At 39.1% G+C, this 21,695-nt stretch overlaps 2 protein-coding genes across 3 annotated transcripts; one reads left to right on the top strand and one right to left on the bottom strand.

The window, feature by feature from the left end:
• Positions 1–217: 217 nt before the first annotated feature.
• On the top strand, positions 218–13,902 carry cdhr1a (cadherin-related family member 1a). Of its 2 annotated transcripts, none has more exons than XM_044372047.1 (17): positions 218–357; positions 1,200–1,295; positions 1,735–1,880; positions 2,002–2,052; positions 2,168–2,257; positions 2,414–2,500; positions 3,128–3,244; positions 4,252–4,395; positions 5,286–5,364; positions 5,491–5,591; positions 5,982–6,185; positions 6,977–7,129; positions 7,253–7,417; positions 8,394–8,461; positions 10,710–10,938; positions 11,035–11,292; positions 12,632–13,902. In XM_044372047.1, exons 1-17 carry the CDS (start codon positions 279–281, stop codon positions 13,196–13,198), a joined length of 2,634 nt encoding a protein of 877 aa, XP_044227982.1. In that variant the 5' UTR covers positions 218–278; the 3' UTR covers positions 13,199–13,902. The 2 variants fall into 2 exon arrangements, with proteins under 2 accessions (XP_044227982.1, XP_044227983.1); XM_044372048.1 differs by having other exon boundaries at positions 11,860–12,724.
• Positions 13,903–16,526: 2,624 nt separating this feature from the next.
• Positions 16,527–21,496, bottom strand: lrit2 (leucine-rich repeat, immunoglobulin-like and transmembrane domains 2). The gene is made up of 3 exons (XM_044373175.1): positions 21,285–21,496; positions 20,232–21,022; positions 16,527–18,393 (listed from the first exon to the last, which is right to left on the bottom strand). The coding sequence occupies exons 1-3, from the start codon at positions 21,392–21,394 to the stop codon at positions 17,582–17,584; spliced, it is 1,713 nt and encodes a 570-aa protein (XP_044229110.1). The 5' UTR covers positions 21,395–21,496; the 3' UTR covers positions 16,527–17,581.
• Between the last annotated feature and the right edge of the window lie 199 nt (positions 21,497–21,695).

Genomic DNA, 21,695 nt, shown 5'->3' with positions numbered 1-21,695 from the left:
TAAAAGATATTGGTCTACAGTTTTTTTTTTAAATATGAAAAATATACCTGTCCATCGTCTGCAAATTCCTTTTGTCTCACCTGTAGACATCCCCTGTGGATTGGTGGTTGAAGAAGAAGCCCGGGTGGACTGAGGAGGCCCAGCAGTAACTCTTAAGATGTGTCATTGGATTAGCACGTGAGTATCTGCCTTTAGCCTCCACAGTCGCCCACAAACACCTTGAGAGCTGCATCTCATGTACAAGACTCCGAACAGAGGCATCTTCATGGTGCAATTTCATGACTGGATTCTTTAGGATGAAGAATGTAAAGATCTTACATTTTCCACTGTTTTTTGTGTTTGTGCATGCCTGCTTTGGTAAGTTTAATCAATTCACTCAACTTACAGTTGCATTACATGGTTGTGATCAGATTGTGAATATTGTTCAGATACATCTACAGGTACAAGATACAAGAGCCTCTATGTTTCTCAGTTCAAAGTAATTCTGTTCTGTTTTCAATTAATTTATGTCCTTGCCTAATCTGTTTATTGTGAATTTATATTTTGTGTGACTACCATACTGATTGATTTCTTTGATTTATGAATTAAGGTTCAAAGGTTATTTGAAATTAACACAGCTACAGAGTGTACGACTGTGATATTACATATAAAAACAACATTATTTCTGCCACCAGAGATCTCAGGTCTATGTATAGAGATGGTTTCTTAGGAGCTTGACGTAATTCACCTGTAATCCCATTCAGAATGACCGAGAAAGCAGGGGGCGAAAGCACAGTAGACACAGCTTTGTTCATGTCGCTCTAGTATTTAAAGTGTGACTGTAATTTTGATTGATTTGACAATTATGAGATAATGCTAAATGCTGGAACACAGTTTAACACTGGGAAGTAGAGAAGAGTCATAAAGTCAGCAAACTAACTCAGTACTGTCCGTTATACAACAATATCTATCTTAGTTTGCTAACATTAGCTTACCACCGTGAGCCACTGGACCTACCAGACCAAGTAAAACTGTTGCCCTGAGTGTAGTACATCAAACTGATAAAATGTATGTGCTTAAGAATTCAACTTTCAATTTGTAAGGGGAAGATTGCGTTATTTCTTCTTTCAAAAGTTACCTAGTCTTGTGTTAAGGTGAATAACATAAAACTTGTAGTATTATAATACTAATTTAATTTTGATTTATGTCCTTGTCCTCAGCACAAGCAGACTTTGCCCCCTATTTCTATGACAACGGACCCTACAGCCACAATGGGAACCTGGCCCTGTTTAGCCTGTCGGAAGACACGCCTGTCGGTGAGCTTGACTTTTCACACACAGGACATTCAGTGTGAACAGCTAATAGGCCGGTGGAGCAACCAATCAACAAAATGACATGTTTTGGTTTAGAGACCAGTATGTTAAACTGTCTTTGATAGATGAACAGATGTTGTGTGGCATGCTCACGCTAACATGCTCATCTGCTGATGACACCTGTTGGCCAGTTTTCTGGCTGTGAATGTGGTGCAGCTGTCCCTCTACAGTGAGGATACTTAATATATCGTTGCTTACTGTGTCTCAGCCTGGTTTGTTCCTCAGCAGTTTTTAACCAAACATTGAGTTAACTAAACTGCAAGATGCATATGTCATAACCTGGTCCCTTTCATGTACATTTAAAAAACATTTACATTTTTACAAATAACTCTGAACCAGTCGACAGCTGATCTTAATTTAACTAAATTATGTCTTCATTTAGGTACACAAATCTATTGCCTCAATGGCACAGACCCTGAAGGCCACGAGGTGAGGTATGGCCTTTCCTTTGATCCTGGGTCCAAAGAATACTTCAGGGTTGACCCTAAATCTGGAAACATCACCTTAGTGGAAAAGCTGGACAGAGAGGTAAACTTAATAGATGACATTATGCTAGAAAAAAAATATCAATGTGACTCTTAATGTAAACTTATAATTATTTTGCAATCATGTGTGTCTTCATATTAACTTATTTTCCATCTCTGCTCAGAAACAAGATTCTATTGATGTTCTTGTCAGCATCACAGATGGGAAAAGCAAGGTATCTAAACTCAGTGTGTGATTATGCTAATCCATGATTCACATGAATCAATAGGCACTTGAATCCAAAGGTCATGTTTCTTTTATGTTTTATATGTTGTTTATTTTCTTTACAGGTTGTGGAAAGAGTCACAATATTTGTAATGGACACAAACGACGAAAAGCCTGAATTCCAAAACTTGCCTGCATTCATTGAAATACAAGAAGTAAGTTAAGCTAAACGTGCATGCTTTTTAACCTAAAAATCAAGAAAGAGGGTATGTTAAACATATAAAAGAGTGTATTTTTTGTCAAATAAAATAAACAAATTGTGTGATTTTTCCTTAAGCTCTATATGGTGTGATCTGTTGTGCCCATTTTAGACAACAGCATCTGGAAGCAGCATCTACAAAGCTGAGGCAGTGGACAGAGACACAGGCTCAGGGGGCTCCATCACCTACTACATCCAGGTAGTTATATGAACACTTTGAAACTTGCCTTTCATAGGAAAAACCAGCTGAAACTGGCCAGATCTAATGTTAATCTGTGTCTGATGGGAAGAACATATAGATCTACTGATAATGAGGTTAACATCATTTAGATGTGCAAGTGTTCATGTGTGTGATTGTGCATTCGCCTAAATTTGCTGGTGTAGTTATGGAGATGGAGATTAAATCACAATTACATTTGTGTCAGGTATTGGGAGCTTAGAGGGCTGCTTTGGCGTGGGGTGGCAGGGGATGTTCGTTTGCACTTTGGGCTATTAAGACCAGAGAACAGCTGGCCTAGAGTGACAGTGACGAGTGAGGCCGTGCACATCTGGACACAGCAGCTTTCACCTGCCTGCACTGTCCTTGAGCATATGGGCTCTTTACATCCAGATGGACAAAGAGATAGACTTTATACAGGATGTGGCCTAATTCAAGTCGCTGGTGAGTGTTTTTATGCAGCCATCTGACCACTTTTCATGATATCTCACGTGAGTGGTCATAATGGGGTTTAGGGGTTTCAGCGACAGGCTTTTACTCATGTGACCTTATTTGAGTCTGTGTGCGTGCGCTTTTAAAGTCCTGCTTTTGTTCTGTTCTTTGTTACAGAATCCTCTGCCCAGTTTGTTTGCCATTGACAGACATAGTGGAGTCCTCCGTATCAAATCTGGACAAATCTTGGACTACGAGAAAACAAAGACACACTTTGTCACTGTAATTGCAAAGGTAAAAGGTGTATCACAACTCATTAAATGTTTATGTTGTGCAATAGTGTGATTTCACCTTGTAGAGTTTTGGACCACAAGTAACGCTAGGAGCATTGTTTTTGCCAGCAGCTCCCTGATTGGTTTGTATCTTGTGTTCATGTGTGTGCGTGTGCATGCCATGAGCACACTGTGGTTTCAGGCTATCATCAGGCCACTTATTTACAGTCAGTGATGATAATATGCCAAGAAACATAGCAATGATCCAACAAAAAGTAGGGGAAAATGAGTGGAAAACAATGCAGGTTTCAAAATACTTTCAAAATTGCCTTTTGAAGATGAAAATGTATTGAGCATTGTTTATTAGGCCTCAATGACACACACAATGTGTTTTGTGAGATACATTGAATGAAGCATGTATTTGTTTGTTTACAAGAAACCTCCACCAGTTATCTTTAAATATTTAAGAACAAAAGAAACTCAGTATATGATATTTAGCCAAGCTAGCAGCAGATATGGAAATGTCAGTCTGTCAGTGGGACAGTCCACCACTTTGGTCCAGACAGAAATATCTCAACAACTAGGCCTACTCAAAATTTTGTGTACATTCATAGTCCCCAGAGGATGAATCCTAATGACTTTGATGATGTCCTGACATTTCATATAGCACCATCAGTCACAGTTTCAATGCTGTACTAATTAGCAAAAATAAGCATGCTAACATGCTAAACTAAGATGCAGGTATAAGGTTAATCATGTCCACACATGGCTAACATAATACCTGCAAAACAAAAGAGATCATTTTGTTGAAAGATTAAATACAGCTCATAGTTGGAAACTAAGATGTCAGGCCTCCACCAGCAGTAAAATTCTCTGAATTTAATGATACTTTAGTTAACGTGCATTAATACAGCTTTATGAATACTACAAAATATAAACATAACAACAGAGAAAAATATCTAATAAAATTACAATACTCTTGTTCAGAGATTATGTCTTTTTTAAAATGTATATTTGCTTTTGTTCCAGGATGGTGGTGGGAATTTCAATGGAAAGGAGCAATTTCTGTCTTCTTCTGCTACACTGACAATCAATGTGATAGATGAACAAGACACACCGCCATCTTTTATTGGGACACCCTACTTTGGCTACGTTTATGAAATCTCAGTGCCAGTGAGTATGAAAACATCTTCCAGTGACACTCTTTGGTTGTAGCATTTCACTGAAAAGTATGGAAATAGGTCTTACAACTATTCATTACACAAGTCATTAAAAAATTATAAAGATCTTATAATTCCTGTCGTTTGTTTTGTATTACAGCATAACGCTGCCATCTTTCATTCACATCATATTGACTTATCACAGCATAGCAAGCCATGGTAACCTAACATAGTGAATGCAATTCATTTTTCTTTACTCACAGTATAAATAAGAACCAACAAAAGATCCCGAGGCCCACAACAGTATTATCTCATATCACACAGCTTTGATTGCTGGCATTTTACATTCATGCCCTTGCTGTCTTTTCTCACAGCATGTAAAAGCCACATTATCTTCTCAGTCACAAAATGTCACTGCAGTGGCTCATCGCACAACAGATATTACACCGCCTGACTTTCATCCAAACAGGAATAATTAGGAATAACATGGCATTTTAATGTGCCTTTGAAGGTCTGGTGAACCTTTGGGCAAAATATTTTTTTGAGGTTTATTGAGACTATCTGTGTGGCAGACACAGGGTGACTCAACACTTTGTTAAAAATACTGCTTCATTTTTTTGAAGGCATTTTGTAAGATCTTAACCTGTAGCCTATTATTTGTTTTTGCCAAGGCGCTGCTACCAAATACTGAGTTACATGATGTGAAGTGACAAATTAGAGCTGTCCATTACTTATTGGACAAATATGAATTAATATTAAATAATTTTAATAACTTCTGTTTTACAGTAATCCAGGTTTCCAACATGTCATCTATATATGCTGGTATGTCCACAACTAGTTATCAGTCTTGCTTAAATATTTATTTACTGTAACAGCAAAACCTCTCTGATGATCTTTTCCCAGGGATCTGAAATATTCACTGTTGTCGCAAAAGATGGTGATGTGGGAAACCCAAATCCAATCCATTACTCCTTTGACGATGGTAAGCATATCACTCAAAGAAAACTAGAATCATATATGCAAAACAAAAGTGGAGCTAAAATTTGTCGCAGAAATTTAGGCATGCTTCAAGTTGCTTGTAGAACATGTCTGTTTCTTGTCTCTGCAGGCGATGATGGTGCTTTTAGCATCAACAAAACAAGCGGCTGTATCACCCTGCTGACTCTTCCCATTTTTCTGAAAAGAGAGATCTTTAACATTAAAGTCAAGGTAAATTGTGCTGCATCCATCCTTTTAGTTTACTGTAAACTAAGATTCAATACCTACATTCATTCTATTGAGCTTCACTCTGACAGTCATGCTACTTTCTCTTTTACCTTTTTTCAAATTGCATGCATGGGAAGAAAGAAAAGAAACACAAATTCCATCATACTCGCTGTGTTTTTAATTCTTTGCCTATTTCCACCTGCTGCTTTCACAAATTAAATGACAGTGTCCATATTTCAAAACAGTGAGATCTACTAACACTGTAACCTTATATCTGCGGAGAGAGCAAGGAGATATCTTATTTGATCAACTAAAATATGGATTTTAAACTGCATTTAAACTAGAATTTGTGATAAATATGGGCTGATTGGCATAATCTTTACCTTTGTCCAGGCATCAGAAGTAAGTCCTGAAGGCAGACTCATGGACTATGGGATGGCCACAGTAGTGATCCGGGTGGTGGACCTGAACAATAATCCACCTACTTTCTATGGAGAGAACGGCCCACAAAGCATGTTTGAGTTGACCATGTATGAGCATCCACCAGAAGGAGAGATACTCCGGGGGCTGAAAATCACCGTCAACGACTCTGATCAGGTGGGGAGACCATAACGGTCCTCCAGATTTTCTCATACGCTGATTGTGATTAATACAAAGATGACACAAAAATAGCAGAAAATTGCTATTTTCAGTGATGTTTTACCGAGCAGGTATCATCTGTTAGCACTGAAAAGGGTATTATTGTGTTTGGAAGTTGCCTCAGTTAGCCAGGAGAGAGGAACAGTGATAGTTGTTGTGTAACACTAATTTTCTGACCATATTACATTGTTATCTAATGAGAAACTGATTCAATCAACATTCTCCGCACCACAACATTGTGTGCTGGCCAGAGTCTGTCTTTCTGACCATGAAATGACTTTAAGCCTGCCATTATCACAGACAATCCTTTTAAAATTGCATGTATTTGAAAGTAAGCCAACACAAATTAAAGGTGCTCCCTAACTATGCCATTTGTCAGCTTACGCAAGTCTCTTTGTGTTTCCAGCTCCTTGTATGAGCCTCGTCCAAATGGCTGATGTGCACCTAATATTATCTCTGATAATACTGTTACAACATCAGGGCACACTCGCTTTGTCCACTGATATGTTTCACCAACAATAATATTGCTGTTACTGATATTTATTTCTCTTACGTTAATAATGGAAAGGCTTTTACATTGATTGAATGGACTGTATACTACATGGATTAAACTGTATGACTCCTGGTTTGCAGTGGCTTTGTAACAAATGCAGATTACTATAAATAGGTTCATGTATGTATAACATAACTGTCATTTTCACCAATGAGACATTTGGAAGAATATGATGATTTGCGTTGTGTACTTGCAGGGCGCTAACGCTAAATTCAACCTGAGACTGATTGGACCGGGACGAATGCTGCGAGTCGTCCCTCAGACTGTGCTCAATGAGGCCCAAGTCACAATCTTAGTGGAAGACTCTGCAGCCATGGACTATGAGAAAAACCATTTTCTCACATACAAGGTTAACCCATCACTCTAACTGTGCATCACAGTATTGGAATTCATAAATGCACATTTTTCAATAAATGGCAGGGATATAAGTTTGGCATCTTTATTACATTGTTTTGTCTTTCTCCTCTTTTAGCTTCTTGCAGTTGAGATCGATACACCAGAGAGATTCAGCGCCACAGCAGACATTGTCATCCACCTCCTGGACACCAATGACAACGCACCCAAATTCTCTTCTGATTACTACATAGCCAGAATTCCAGAAAACTCACCCGGTGGCTCCAATGTCGTGTCAGTCACGGTGAGTTAGTCTTCATCCTGTCTAAAAATACATGTCATCACCAATGTACGTCACTCTGGACTAAAGAGGAATGCTGATTTTAACAAAATGCCCAAGAGAGCCATTAATTCCCTAAATGTAGACTTTCGGGGGGGTGGGGTTGGGATAATATGTGAAAACATGTAGATAAAAGCTAGGCGAGGTAAGCTGCCAGATGGCTATCACTTTCATTTTGTTGTGTAACACCAAATTCCCAGATTTTTTTTTCTAATGCTTAGCAGCACATGCAGCTGCAGCACAAAAATATGTGCAGAGATAACATGAATCATTTTAAGGACACGTTGGGTTTGCAGGGCCATTAAGTTTAAAAAAAAACATTTTCCAATAATATACCATTTGTCAGATAGATAGATAGATAGATAGATAGATAGATAGATAGATAGATAGATAGATAGATAGATAGATAGATAGATAGATAGATAGATAGATAGATAGATAGATAGATTTTTTTTTAGAGTATCTCATCCTTTGCCCTTGTCAGTTCATATCCTCCCTGCAGAGACTCAAAGCAGCAGGGAGGCTCACTAATAAATCCTGCCCTTGCGTGAACACCACAGAGGCTTGTTGCCTTGATCCCAGGCAATTTCAATCAGATAAAAGAACAGCCAACAAGTGACCTTGGACACATGGAGACAGTGAACAGGCATCCCTGCAGCGACAGACAGACAGATTAGCTGATGACATGATGATGTTCCTATGACATCAAAAATCAGTCTTTTTATAGCTTACCCCTGTAACATCATGTTCCAATCCCGTTCGGTTTACTGAGTCGATGGTGGCAGACAGCTCACTTTTCTGCTCATTTGAGAGATACAGAACATAATCAACCTCAATATTAAAGAGAAATTGCAGATTATGAAAGCTACGTTGAACTGACCCAATTTATGCAAGCGATACAACCATTTCTCTGTAATCTGTTTTTTCTGTTTTCCTACAGGCAACAGACCCAGATTCAGGACCTTGGGGTGAAGTGAAGTACTCTATCTATGGATCAGGGGCTGACCTGTGAGTATAAGAATAACTTAAGCCGAGCTTTGCAGGGGGATAAAAGGAAATGGGCTCTTTTCACAGGAGGTAACTGGTGGGCCCCCTTCAAATTCCTCTCATCCTCACAGGATGATTCCATCTAGATATCTAGATATCTAGATATAACATCTTGACCACAATGCCAGTACACCTCTGCACATTCACTGACATTTACTTATCAGTTCTTGAACAGCATTATCTCAGTTTCAAGTCCCATATTTAAAATATAAATCTGTCCAAGGATAATAATCTTGTTTTATTCTTCATGGGGGATTTTTTTTTTTTTTAAAGTTTGAACTATACTGGATTTCAACTAAACCATGTTTTCAAAGTGTCAGTCTACCTTTTCATTGCCTCCCATGTGTCTATTCATTGGTCCTAGTGTATTATGTGATTATGTCAGAGTAAACCTGTGTTTGCGGAGAAAACCAGCTGGTTATGTTCCAGCAAATGAGAATGAAAAAAACAATCACAAACGCTTATACAACATTATTAGCAGTTTATACCCTTTTGTCAGCAGGAAAAAAACAGATCACACTTCTCATTAAAAACATTGAAGGCACAAATAATCACAGGAATACAGTTGAATTAAATGACAAAAAGAAAAATTTTGATCTGAAACAGACCAAGGCACCACTGTATATGAAGACCAACTACACCAATATAACACATCTGCCTGTGAGCTGTACGGAAATATACAACTTGGTTCTGATTATTTCACCTAAGCACTATAGTCCCTCAGAGGATTTCCTGGTATTTTCTCTCAACTCGACTTTTATTACATTTCCAGTAGACGTCTAACCTTAGAGAAAAAAAAAGGGTCAGCTGTCACTGTTTTCTCTTGATATCAGTTTGTACCCAGCTTGCCTTTCCTTTCATATCACTACAGCCAGACAATAAATTACTGTTGAAAATTATCTGTTTTTTTAACCACATTTCAAACTACATGTGTTAGATGAACAAAATACCTGGGATTGGACACAGCTGTACCAAAGTATGCAAACGTAAACAAGGCAGGTGTATGTCAGTAATGTTCAGTTTCTTGGGGCTGTTCCCAATAAACATGTAGGTGAAAATAAAGTATGTTTGGACCTCTCACTGCAGATTTTGATCTCTGTAGCAAAGAATTAGAGGAGATATGTGATGTCACATGGCATCTAATAAAAATAAGCAAAGTAGAGAGATTTGGAATACTTTTAGCTAAGTGCATATACTTGTTTGGTCAAAGCCATTTTGTAACTGTGTCACTTCAGATTACTCCAAAATGCCTTTTTGAACTTGAAATTTGTCACGAAGCAACACAACGCTACACTTCTTGGTTCTGTGTCTGCAAACATTTAGCATGTTGCGCTCTACTTTTTTACAATATCTTGTAGAATACTTCAGCATATGCGGTATAAGGCCATGCAATCCTGCTCTTTGCCTGCTCAACTTCTGTCTTAGCTAATCCTTTAATGAGATTGGAGGAGAAAATAGACCGCTCTTTGCTTCTGACTACCTGGCAACTAAACAAGTCAGTCACTAAAACAATCTAATTCCACTCTTGCTCTACACTGTATGTTAGCTGTTCACATGTTCATGACTTAAGAACCACACTGTATTTGCATGGGACAGTAAAGGGTTATTTTAAAGGGATAGTTCAACATTTTGAGAAAAAAAAATATTTGCTTTCTTTTTGAGATGTAGATAAGAAGATCAACACTCTTGTCTGGCTCTCTCCAAAGTTACGAAATCCACCCAACAACACCTTTAAAGCTCACTGTTTAACATGTTGTATTTTATTTGTTTCGTCCATACAAATACAGAAAGAGTTAGTAGCTGTTACTATTTTTTACAAACAAGAGTTTATCCATCTGCTACATCTGGCTACATCTGTGCAGCATTTCCAAGTGTTGCTGTGCTGGGAACCTCTCTGAGACAACAAGATTCTGGGAAGTCAGGGAAATTGCCAGCACATAATTCCCCGTGAAACCACATAGATACACTGTAATCTATTTATTACTTTTGCTCAGTTCTAATTTAGGTTAGGGCCATCAGTAGCACAAAGAATAGTAAATCTGACCTGTGACAGAAGTACTAAACCTCTGCAGAGGATGAGGAACTCTAGAGGAAAGTAAGGGTGGGCATGCAATAATCATAATCAGTATTCAGTGTTCTAGACTGTATAGAAAAGCTTGTATGAGGTAAATCTGAATTAAGTTTCTAAAAATTATGTTGCCATTTACAGGTTCTTTATCCAGTCTGCATCTGGGATCATCTACACACAGCCATGGGCAAGCCTGGACGCAGAAGTGAAGTCCAAGTATAACTTCTATGTGAAGGCAGAAGATGCAGAGGGAAAGTACAGCCTGGCTGAGGTCTTTGTGACTGTGTTGGACCTGAATGACCATCCACCTGCGTTCAATGACAACTTCCTGGAGAAGACCATGGTGATTGGAGCACCGGTGAAAATAGAGGTATCTTGCTCTTTTGTGATTTACTTTTGTGTCTGAAAAAGTGAAACTCAGGATCACGTCAGAAACGTTACAATTTTATGAAATGCATTCCCACAGGCTGTAGACGATGATGCAGAAGTACCCAACAATGTTATCGAGTACGCCATCATGAAAGCCGAGCCAGACAACAACATCTTTGACATCGACGCTGACACGGGGGAGATCATGCTAAAGTCCTACATCAAGTCCATGGCCATCATTCAGAACATCACCAAGCAGAGGGACTGCACCTGGTCGCTGGTGGTGCAGGCCAGAGACCGAGGCCAGCCGTCCTTCAGCACCACTGCAGTCGTCAAGATCGACATCACTGAAGCTGTAAGTAGAAATAAGATAGATGAGTAGCAGCATGTCAGTTAAACCCAGACAAATGCTTCCTGTTAGAAATAACTCTTGATTCCAAAGAATAACAAGAATAATACAATATGATAAATCATACTGGTTTTTCGAAACATTACAAATACATGAAAAATTGAGCGTGAATCTATTATTTAATCTGGGTTCATTGTGTCCTTGAAAAATATTTAAAGATCCCCTGAAGACATGTTTCAGGACATATAAAATCTCTGCTTGGAATAATAAAATATGGAATTTACAAACATTATAACGGCATTGTTCTGCTGCCTACATAGTGCAACTGCCCATTCCCTTCATATTCCCAGTGAAAATTATGATTTGTAATGCAAGCCCTGAATCTGATGCTTGATTGAGAGTTGAGCTGTTTTAGTTAGAGTTTAAATAGCAAATGTTTCTGTGTAATCATTCCCTACTATCAGGCTACATCACAGCCTAGGAGTATCAGTTTCACCAGTTGATTGCTTGAGTAGCAGTTTAAAAGTCATAAAAGATCTTAATCTCACACAAATTCAATTGTCATGTTTTCAGATCAAATCCAGATTTTTCTCATACTTCCTGGGCCTAAGGAAACGTCCAGGGACTGTGTTTGGGATTTGTTTGACCGTTGTCACCTTCGCCATTTCACTGACAATCTTCATTTCGACCGTTATATACTGGAACTCTGTGAAAAAGTCTCGTGTACAGTCTCAGGGCAAGATCAGAAAGATTATAAGGAGGCCTGTGCCATAAATGAAGCTTGCCTTGAGATCATCAGCACAACAGTACTGTTGTTTCTACTCTGTGGTACTAAGAATTTGTAGCAATTCATATTTAAATGATTTTGTAGTAGAACAAGGCTGTGTCTGTAAAAGAGTACAGGAGCACAATACTTCCCATGATTTATTTATTTTTTCATATTTTGATTTAGTACTCACATAATGACACCACAACCACAACCAAAGTACACAAATTAGTTCTGTTTTTTCATTTTCACATCAATTCATGTCTTAATTCTCAAATGCTAAATGGTCTCAGCAATAGGTTTCCCAGTCAACCTCTCTGATCTTGTCTTGACAAAATATAAAAACAGGAGAACAGTGACAGTAATACAGCAGATAGTTATATGTCAGTATACTTGCAGTAATTTATTCCTGGATTTTACAAGTTTTGCATTTTGCACATCAAATGATATATTTAGCCAAATGATGAATACATGCAGTAATATAGTACATACAGGGGACAATACTTAGAAGTTAATCATTGTGTGACAGACTATGACTTCAGTCCCATGGATGTGAATTCTCCCTGTGCTCTTTTACAGACCCAACTCAAAGGGGGGCCTTTGGGATCATTTTTAATGCAGAATAGAAACAAGCCATTGCAAATCCTAGGCATGCTTGCTGGTGTCATTAGTCTCATGGTCATTGTCACGGTCATGATCTCCACTGCAACATTCATGCGCAACAAAAAGTCCAACCGGATACTTCCCAACCGCCGCGTGAGGAGGAGGCCACGAAAACAGCACACCTGGAACATCAAAAACCCCTTCAAGAAACCAGAAAGACCTGAAGAGAAATTCCGAGTTAAAGAGGAGGAGCAGGAGCCAGAGCCGCAGCCAGAGGTCATCGTGGAGAATGTCAACTACAACAACAATGTCACCAATGTTGTGAGGCACTGGCCCCCGCCACCCAGTGCCCCGAGTCTGCCCCCTGCACCACCACCCTACATCCCAGGGGAGAGGCAGTGGGCGGTACCCACCGTATCCGCTGCTGTGGCAGCTAAGCCTAAAAAGAAGCCAGTGATAACCAGACAGGACACTGTGAACAAAGCGCTGGTTTCAGAGCTCAAGATGAGACTGGAGCAGAAGAGGATGCTGAAACATTCATAGTGCTATATTGTATGAGTGCATGTGTGTGTGTGTGTGTGTGTGTGTGTATGTGTGTGTGTGTGTGTGTGTGTGTGAATTAATCACCCTTATCTATCAATAATGTCATTTTCATGTGATGGGGAAAAAAATCCTGTCATTCATTCAAAACATGTTTCTATTTTATGACCAGTCAGCATGTGATTCTTGTTCAAGTTTCTGTGTCATTTTCTAACACATAAATTTCACCTTTTTGAACCATTTGTTGACACACTAGTGGCTTAAACTTCTTCAACCCAGATCCCTGGTCGGGAATGAAGTCATTCAGATTTCAACAAGCAAGACTGTTTATTTGGGATCCAACCAAGCTCCTTACAGGGGATTTCATGACACTTGAACTGTCTAAAGAGATCAGCCTGAGGGAAGGGAACCAAAGGGATCACGTCAGGAAGACTTTTAATCTTTCAGCGCAGGTGTACAGCACTGTTTAGAGCCCTGTTTTGCAGCAGTCACAATACAATATGTTCCTGATTTAAATGACTGTGTTAATTTGTTTACTATATGTGGTGGTGTATCTGTTTTAATGGGTGTCTTTTTTTGTCAAAAAACTGTTGTGGTCAGAACACCTATGTGGATTTTATTACTAATAAACAACATTTGTAATTTCAAATTTAAATGAACATGCAGTCAGATTATTGACAACTCATTAACACAACTAATTGACAATTTATGAGTTTTGAAAGGTATTTTATCTTTCAACTGATTCTTCAGATGTTCAGGTTAACAGGGGGACAGTGTGGCATATCTGGCCACAACCAGCTACAACCGCTCAGGATTAGAATATACTTAGTCCAGGACACTGCAGGACTGTAGTCTTGAAGGTATTGTGAAACACACAGAGACTGGTTTGTTGCCATCAGTTTAAGACCAACACCTTCTTGTTAATGAGCCTGTAAATATACTCTACTGCCCCCTTCTGGAGATAGAGAAGAAGCTGCTTGGACCATAGCACTCATGCGAAAGACAAAAAAGGTTTGTAAACACAGATGTGAGATTGTTTTGCCTCAGAGTAAAGCAGGCTAAAAATGAATTTTTCATGGTCTTACAGGGGACATGCTGAATCCTTGAACATCTGAAGCTGGTGCAGCATGTGTTGAAAAATAGACAAAGTAGTGTAGTCCAAAAACTGAATATTGTGGAGTCACGTGGAACAACAGAAATGTGCATATGATCTGATATGATGATATGAGATGTTTTACAATTGCTGTTGTTTTTAGTAAAACCTTACCAGATGTCCCACAAATATGTAATATGTTACTCAGACACAAGCCCTTTCTGCTCTCTTTAGCTCCAATTTCAGTGTGAGCATTACCAATTATGAAGTTACACTGAACCACTCACTGGGTATTTGTGTAGACATAAGCCAAACATGCACACTATTTCAAAGTTACATAAAACATGAAATTTGCAGATTACCCTCCCTAATCCAAGGACCAACTTGTTCATCTTTCTGCAATATTGCATTGTTGGCTAAAAACCAAAAGTCCATCTGCCCTGATCTAGTTTGGACTGACAAGATGTGTGGTGTGTGACTGGTGTTGAACTTTCTGCAGCTTCAGCTGGCACGTCTCACTTGGTTATGATGACGCAGGGTGGACTTTGGGGATTATTCTTTTTTTATTTGACAAAGTAAAAACTGAGATATGACTTGCTGCCTCCTAAAATCAGTCAGATTATACAGATGTTTTGCTTCCACAAATGTGTGAGATCAGTACTCTCCCAAAAATGCTTGAGGCACCAAATCCAAATTTTAGGTCAAAATTGTCACATACGCACACATATACTTTTCAATGTTGCAAGCTGTTAATGCTCTGAAGTGAAATGAGGGAATATGAGGAGCAGCCCAAATGATCATGCATTATGCCATGTAAGAGGCAGCCAGGATTACTGGGCTATTTGATAGAGGATTACAGAGTTGAAAGTTGCAAAAAGCATTGATGCTTTAGAATGAAAGAAAGCTACGCACAGGGTTCAAAAAAGCTTCTTTAGTATGTGCTTGAAGCAACTTAGGTTCTAAAAGGTAGATACAATTTACCTTTCAAAATATGTGCGACTATACGGGGTTAACCTCTAATCTTGGACATGAGATCAGCAGCTGTGTCATGCTTAAATAATACACTGCTTTATGCAATATGAGGTATGTAAGGAGAAAATAAGATAAGCACAAACAATAAAGATGTAATTCATATGAATTCTGCTGAAATAGCTGAAATTGAGTGTTTACAGAATTCACAATGTCTTGTGTCATACACAGTGGATAAGGATTACAACAAAAAGCAGCATCAATCTCTCACCCACAAATCATATAAACACATCTGAACAAGCAAGAAAGCAGATGTGTCTGTGCTCCAGAAAATGAGAGCTGCCAATCTCGTTTAAAACCCTGATCTTAAGTCAATAGAAGCAGGCCCCAGCAGAGATGAACTGATCTCCTTGCGTCACAGGGGCCAACACATGGAGATGGAGGAGGGGGCTCATGTGATCTGATCATAAAGTGACGGCAGGAGAGGATATTGGAGAGGATGCCAGTGTTTGGGTCTTATGGTCAAATGAACAATGCCATTGGCCGACGAATATCCGATGTGCCATCTGTCTGGGTTGGTCAGCAAAGATCATGTTTGGCGCATGCCTTGTTGTATGTTGTGTTTGCAGAAGTGAGAGACAGAAACTGTGACGTAAATGTACAATGACGCAGAGAGGATTAAACATACAGTATGGTAATGAAACTGCACAGATCACATATACGTAGAAATACAGTTTGCTTCAGTGGTACAGTGAGTAATTGTGATTATCAATTTCAGTCCCTTTTATGAAAGTAACTTTAAATTGTTGATCATTTTCAGTCCTCCCAAGTTTCTGTTTGTAAACTTGTGTTATGGATGAATTTAATTCAGATACCGTATGAGTAAAGGCTGTGTAATACAGCAGACAGTAACACTGTGTCTGATCAACTAGACATTCAGTAAAAGGCTTTGACGGATAAGTTCACATTTTTTCTAACTGTCTTAAAACATATCAGGTGCCCATATGAACATTTAAAGAGGTTTAGCTTGCTGTAATCGTTCCTCTTGCTAATACTGGCCATTAAACGATCATCCCTAAATGTGCTTACAATGTAAGTGATGGGGTACAAAATCCACAGACCTCACTGTGAGCAAAAATATATTCCAAAGTGTATCTGAAGGTAATTTGAAGCTTCTGAGTTTGTCATAGGCGCCTTTAACTTCTGACAGCTGCTTGCAAAGGTCAATGTCAGTAAATGAATGGTAAAAGATTCACACACACACATACACACAGTGTAATTAATAAATCAGTTTAATTGAAATGATGTATCGTCTGGTAACCTTAAATATACATAAGGGATAAGGAATTATGGTTTTGTCATTCATAATGCTGTTTTGAAATATTTTCTCTCCCACAAATTCATGCATTCCCACACACACAAACAATATAATTTAAAATGACACGAAAAGCGCTGACTTGGGAAGATTTTATGTCTTTGAATGTGATTTGTCTTGTTGCTCTCTTAGCAGGTTAGAAAACATTGTAAGATCTTCTTGTAACAATCATCCTATTCACCCTATTCATACACTGTATGTACAAAACGTGACTGAATCAAATGTTTGTGGAAAATTCAATGAAGACATTGTCATTAGCAAAGTACAAACTTGTAACAAATAACAAATAATCACCATTTGATATAAGATGTTTTCCTGTTCCAGATGGAGCATCATAAAAAATATGTCAGCTTAACTGACAATGTTAGCAAGGTGAGCAGAAATGAAATTAGATGAGACAATAGATAAATACATATATAAATACATAAGACAATATTAAAGTGCTATCACAGAATCAGATAAAGATCAAGAAGAAAAGTATACAGCTAACAATGATAGATCTATAAAAGTCCTCATTAGTTTGTCATTTTGAGCAGTCTTCCATTTAAATAAATCACAAAGGCTTCATGTAAAGCAGTAATCAAAATGTGTGATAAATGAATTGAAACACAACATAACAAGACAAACAACATAATGCAGACAGAAAAAAGCTGCAGCACATTCTCTACATTGGTGCAATTCCTTGAATTAAAATCTTGACATAATGGTCATCATTCACATCTTTGCAAAAACCTCCTCGGCCTAGAACAAAGGAAGAAATAAGATTAAAACCCAGGCAGACAACATGTGGATTCTTCTGAATGTTGTACTTATATGTGTATCAAAATCAACATAATACAGCAGATCTATTATTTTCTGTGTTTTCCAGCAATATTAATCAAACACATGATACTTTACAAAAACAACTGATAAAAGGTGTCACATATGTTACAAGGTAACTGATAGTAAATTAATATAGTTCAGCTGTGAGTCTGCTGTGGTCAGCCTTGCCCTTATGCAGTCTGTCTTCTGACCTCCGCCTCACCTTCCGGTCTTCACTTGAATCTTTGTTGACCAGGTCCTCGTCGCTGGCGGCCTGCAGGCTGTCGAAGGTGCCTTGCCTCTCCCGCTCTGCCTCTGATGAGCTGCTTTCTCTCCGTCGGTTCTTCCATGATTCCATGATGCCCTCCAGACAGGCAAACTTAGTGTCAGTGGTGCAGGCATACATGCCAATAGGCACAGCCAGCACCATGGCTAAAACTATCACCACTATATGAATCAGCTTCTCCCTTTGTTCCATCTCAGTAATGTCACTTCCTGTTACAAACATAATGCACTGGCCAGGACGTGGTGCCTGGTTCTTAAGGGTTACACAGATTTCATATTTGGTGGCAGGCATCAGATCAGAGACGGAGTACGAGTGAATCCCAGGGCCAATGTAGATCATCTCCTTCTTATTAGCATCTGCACGTCCAAAGTGGATGGTGAACCAGGTTTCGGTGGGGTGGTCCAAGGCAGCATACCACTCGATGGAGATGCCACGAACTGTCTGTTTGGCGATGCGGATGTCAATGTAGACATTTTCGTCTCCACCAGCGGGTGCAGCTGGGAGGAGTGGGGACTGGGGGCCATCAGGAGAGCGGACTTCCAGGAGGATGTTGACGGAGGAGTTTCCAATGAAGTTGACAGCGGTGCAGGTGTAGACACCGCGGTCAGCCGCGTGAATGGAGGGGATCACCAGGAGGGATCTGATGGTGTCTTCATCTACTCGTTCCTGAGACTCTGGGAGGAAAATAAGGGTATCCAATGTTATTTTAAGTTGAACAAAAATTATACCACCAAATTCGGGTAACTTTTTCCAAATAAAAGGAATCTCAAAATAAATTCCTTTCAGAATGGAAGCCAATTTATCAAGCCACAAAAAAAAAAAAAATTCTTGTTATTGGAAGACATTTTGACATATCGCAGTAGGAAAAGCACAAGTGCAAATAATAAAATGAATGACTGAATCCCACTTAGCTGCTTTGGTTTCAGGGTCCTGGTATTTTGCATTTTGCTTCACTGTCACACTTCCTTAGCCTGATTTTAAGAACTGTGGTTTTTCCTACTGTGAAAAGTCAAAATGCCTGCTGTGAAAAAGGTCTACTGATCCCCTACACACACAGTACACAGACACACAAGGAAAAAGGCGCAAGTATGGAGTCCTACATAACAGACATTCACACACATTTATGATAGACATCAATTGTTTTAGGGATTATCTTAAAGTATAATGACACTGTAACATGTTGATACTCTTATGGTATAGTAATTAAATGGTCCCTGCATAAAATATGTATTTAACAGACAAAGATTAAGAGTGAGATTTACTATAACTAATTATCTAACCAGGAGCAGATGATATGGTCAAAACATCAGTCATGTTCATATGGAATAAAACAAGTGGTAACGAGGCAGCAGTGTGTGTAATTTTTTTCCCTCATGACGTTATTTGCTATTCTAAATCTGCATCATTTTCTATTCGAAAAGAGTCTATAATGGCTTTATTAATGGTTAAAAAGCATTTACTAATGTTTTATCAGTTAAAAGCTTTTGATAGAATAAGAATTTTGGGTTGCCATGTTGGAGCCTCAGAACAAAATGTATTTATGAACAACTTATTAACATTTAAAAGTGCTGACTTAATGGATTGTTATACAAATCCTTTATTAATGACTTTTGACATTTATAATCACAAATGAGTGACTAACTTTTGCTGTTGGCTTATTAAATAGTGAGAAACCTGTGATTCTTTATTAATGACTTATCAACACAATCTGGACCAAAATCCATTTATCAACAGTTTATCGACATGTATCAACAGACTCAATGGTTTATTGGAAGGTTAGACACTCATTACCCTTTAATAATGATTTTATTGTATACTCCCTTGTACCAGCAAGGGAGCTTTCTCAAAAACTAGCCAACCCAAAGTTGTTGTTAAATCTATAAAGCATTGGCAAATTATTTATCAACTAGTAAAGCCATTAGCTACAACTTAAAAACTCTTTATATCCTCATTAGAAGTTTTTCCAGTAGAAAAAAAATAGTATTCTTATTCATTATTTTGATTACTTTACTTCTGTTTGTGTACTTTAAAGTATATGAATGTCTATAAAGAGTGATTTTACTTGAATACAGTTTTAGATACTCTACCACAGTGATAGATAGATGACTGTTATCAGTATAGCACTGATAGTGTTAGGGACACTAGTGGGAGCAGCAGTTTGTTACAGTGTTCCCATTAGTTTACTATGGACTGGTTGCTTGCAGTCGTGACCTACAGTAAACACTCCGCACTGACAGGTTAAGTCTAATGACGAAGAGGTTTACTTAATTACACAGTATCCCAACACGGCTGACATTAGGTAGGCATGCAGCGCACTATAATCTCCAACACTCTTAATCAACACTGATGAGAGAATCAGTGGTGATTACATCGCGATAGGCCAATATCCAGATTTAACTCTCCTCTTCTTAAGAGGTCTGCGATTAAAATGTGTGCTTAAGTATCTAATTTACTACAAGATATCACTCGAGCTGGGTGTGTGGATGACATGTTGTGGACATCACACTCTTACCATGAAATCCTCTGATTATCTTCAAACCATATGTCCACCACACCGCCGGGTCTGGCCTGGCCTTGGCGAGGCAGCGCAGGGTGAGGTTCGCGCCATGCGGCAGGCTGATGTTGGTGGACGGGGTGGAGACGACGGGCTTCATGCAGGCCTGTATGTCTACCTCGTGGAAGAACCTGCCCGCCCTAAAGTCCGGCCCTGAGCAGGTCAAGTAGGAGTTCATCAGTATAAATGGGGGACTCAGGGACCTGATGAACTCCACGAAGCCCTTCAGGCGGCAGTCGCAGAGCCAGGCATTGTCGTGGAGCGCCAGGACGACATTCGGCCCGATAGCGGTCGCCTCCCGCTCCTCCGTGCTCTGTAGTTTTTGGTAGAGAGGCCAGTTTTGGAAGACTTCCTTCGATATGACCGTAAGCCGATTGAAGGATAAGTCTAAGTAAGTCAGACCTGGCAAATATTTTAACGCATGCTCCGGCAGGACGTCCAGCTGGTTGTGCTTCAGGTCCAGGATCTTGAGGGCCGGTGTGTCCTCGAACGCTGTCCATGGTACTGAACGGAGTTTGTTCCCCTGCAGACGGAGCTCGGTCAAGTTCCCCAAACCCTCCAGACCCTTCGAGTTTATCACTGTGATATCGTTAAAGTTCAACCACAGGTTCTCCAAAGCGGGCGTTTTTGAGAAAGCCCCACGGGGTATTTCAGTGAAGTGAGATTTTTCTATTCGTATTTTGGTCATATCATCTGGGAGGTTCTCTGGTATGGCCCCAAACGCGCTCTCCTCCATACATATGAGTGACCTGATTACAGGGAAGAGTTTAAATGAGCACTTCAGCCTGATACTTCAAAACATTTCTTTTAAAACCTATAGTGGCTGATTAGGACACATATCTACCCCCAAACTTAACATTCTCGGCTTTATTTTGGAAAAAATGTACTCTTCTGCTCATATAAACATTAACTCTGTCCTTGGAGTATCTTCTGTCACCCACTGACACAGTAACATGGGTTAAACACCTCAGCCTCGGCGAAGATTAGACTATATATAAAAGCAGATCTTACCTTCCATGCCGGTCCTCTACACAGCTGCACCCGCGTAAACATTGAGAAAAACTCTCATACGCCTGAATGTTGGACACAGCTATAACTAGCAGGTAACAAATTATGTCCATAGTCCGCGAAAATTCCTAAAGTTGAGGGCTACATTCGTGCTCAAGACATGTCGAGTGCGGCAGATGAGAGAAGCTTATTAAGCTTAATCCCTGACGTACAGCGTTCAGAACAAAGTGGAATCTAATTCTTGGGAAAGACACATGATTAACACTCGACGGAGTTGACACACTATATATTTAAGTCGGTACCACATGCTGATAAGTAACACTTTATAAAGAGTTTATAAATTGTAACTAATGATACATCATTTAATAAAATTTTATAGATCAGCAAGTTTTTGGGGTTGCCAGGTTGTGAAGA

The sequence above is a fragment of the Thunnus albacares genome, chromosome 14 (genome assembly GCF_914725855.1).
Source record: "Thunnus albacares chromosome 14, fThuAlb1.1, whole genome shotgun sequence".
Classification (NCBI taxonomy): domain Eukaryota; kingdom Metazoa; phylum Chordata; class Actinopteri; order Scombriformes; family Scombridae; genus Thunnus; species Thunnus albacares.
Note: the sequence above shows the minus strand (reverse complement) of the source record. Positions and strands in the feature narration are given on the sequence as shown.

Excerpts from the sequence above, each read along its gene's own strand:
- cdhr1a (XM_044372047.1), top strand. The coding sequence starts at position 279 with ATGACTGGATTCTTTAGGATGAAGAATGTAAAGATCTTACATTTTCCA. Across the intron at positions 2,501-3,127 it reads CCATCACCTACTACATCCAG|AATCCTCTGCCCAGTTTGTT; the intron begins GTAGTTATATGA and ends TCTTTGTTACAG. Across the intron at positions 7,418-8,393 it reads CCAATGTCGTGTCAGTCACG|GCAACAGACCCAGATTCAGG; the intron begins GTGAGTTAGTCT and ends GTTTTCCTACAG.
- lrit2 (XM_044373175.1), bottom strand. The coding sequence starts at position 21,394 with ATGGACATAATTTGTTACCTGCTAGTTATAGCTGTGTCCAACATTCAG. Across the intron at positions 21,023-21,284 it reads GTAGAGGACCGGCATGGAAG|GTCACTCATATGTATGGAGG; the intron begins GTAAGATCTGCT and ends CCCTGTAATCAG. Across the intron at positions 18,394-20,231 it reads GATAATCAGAGGATTTCATG|AGTCTCAGGAACGAGTAGAT; the intron begins GTAAGAGTGTGA and ends TTTTCCTCCCAG.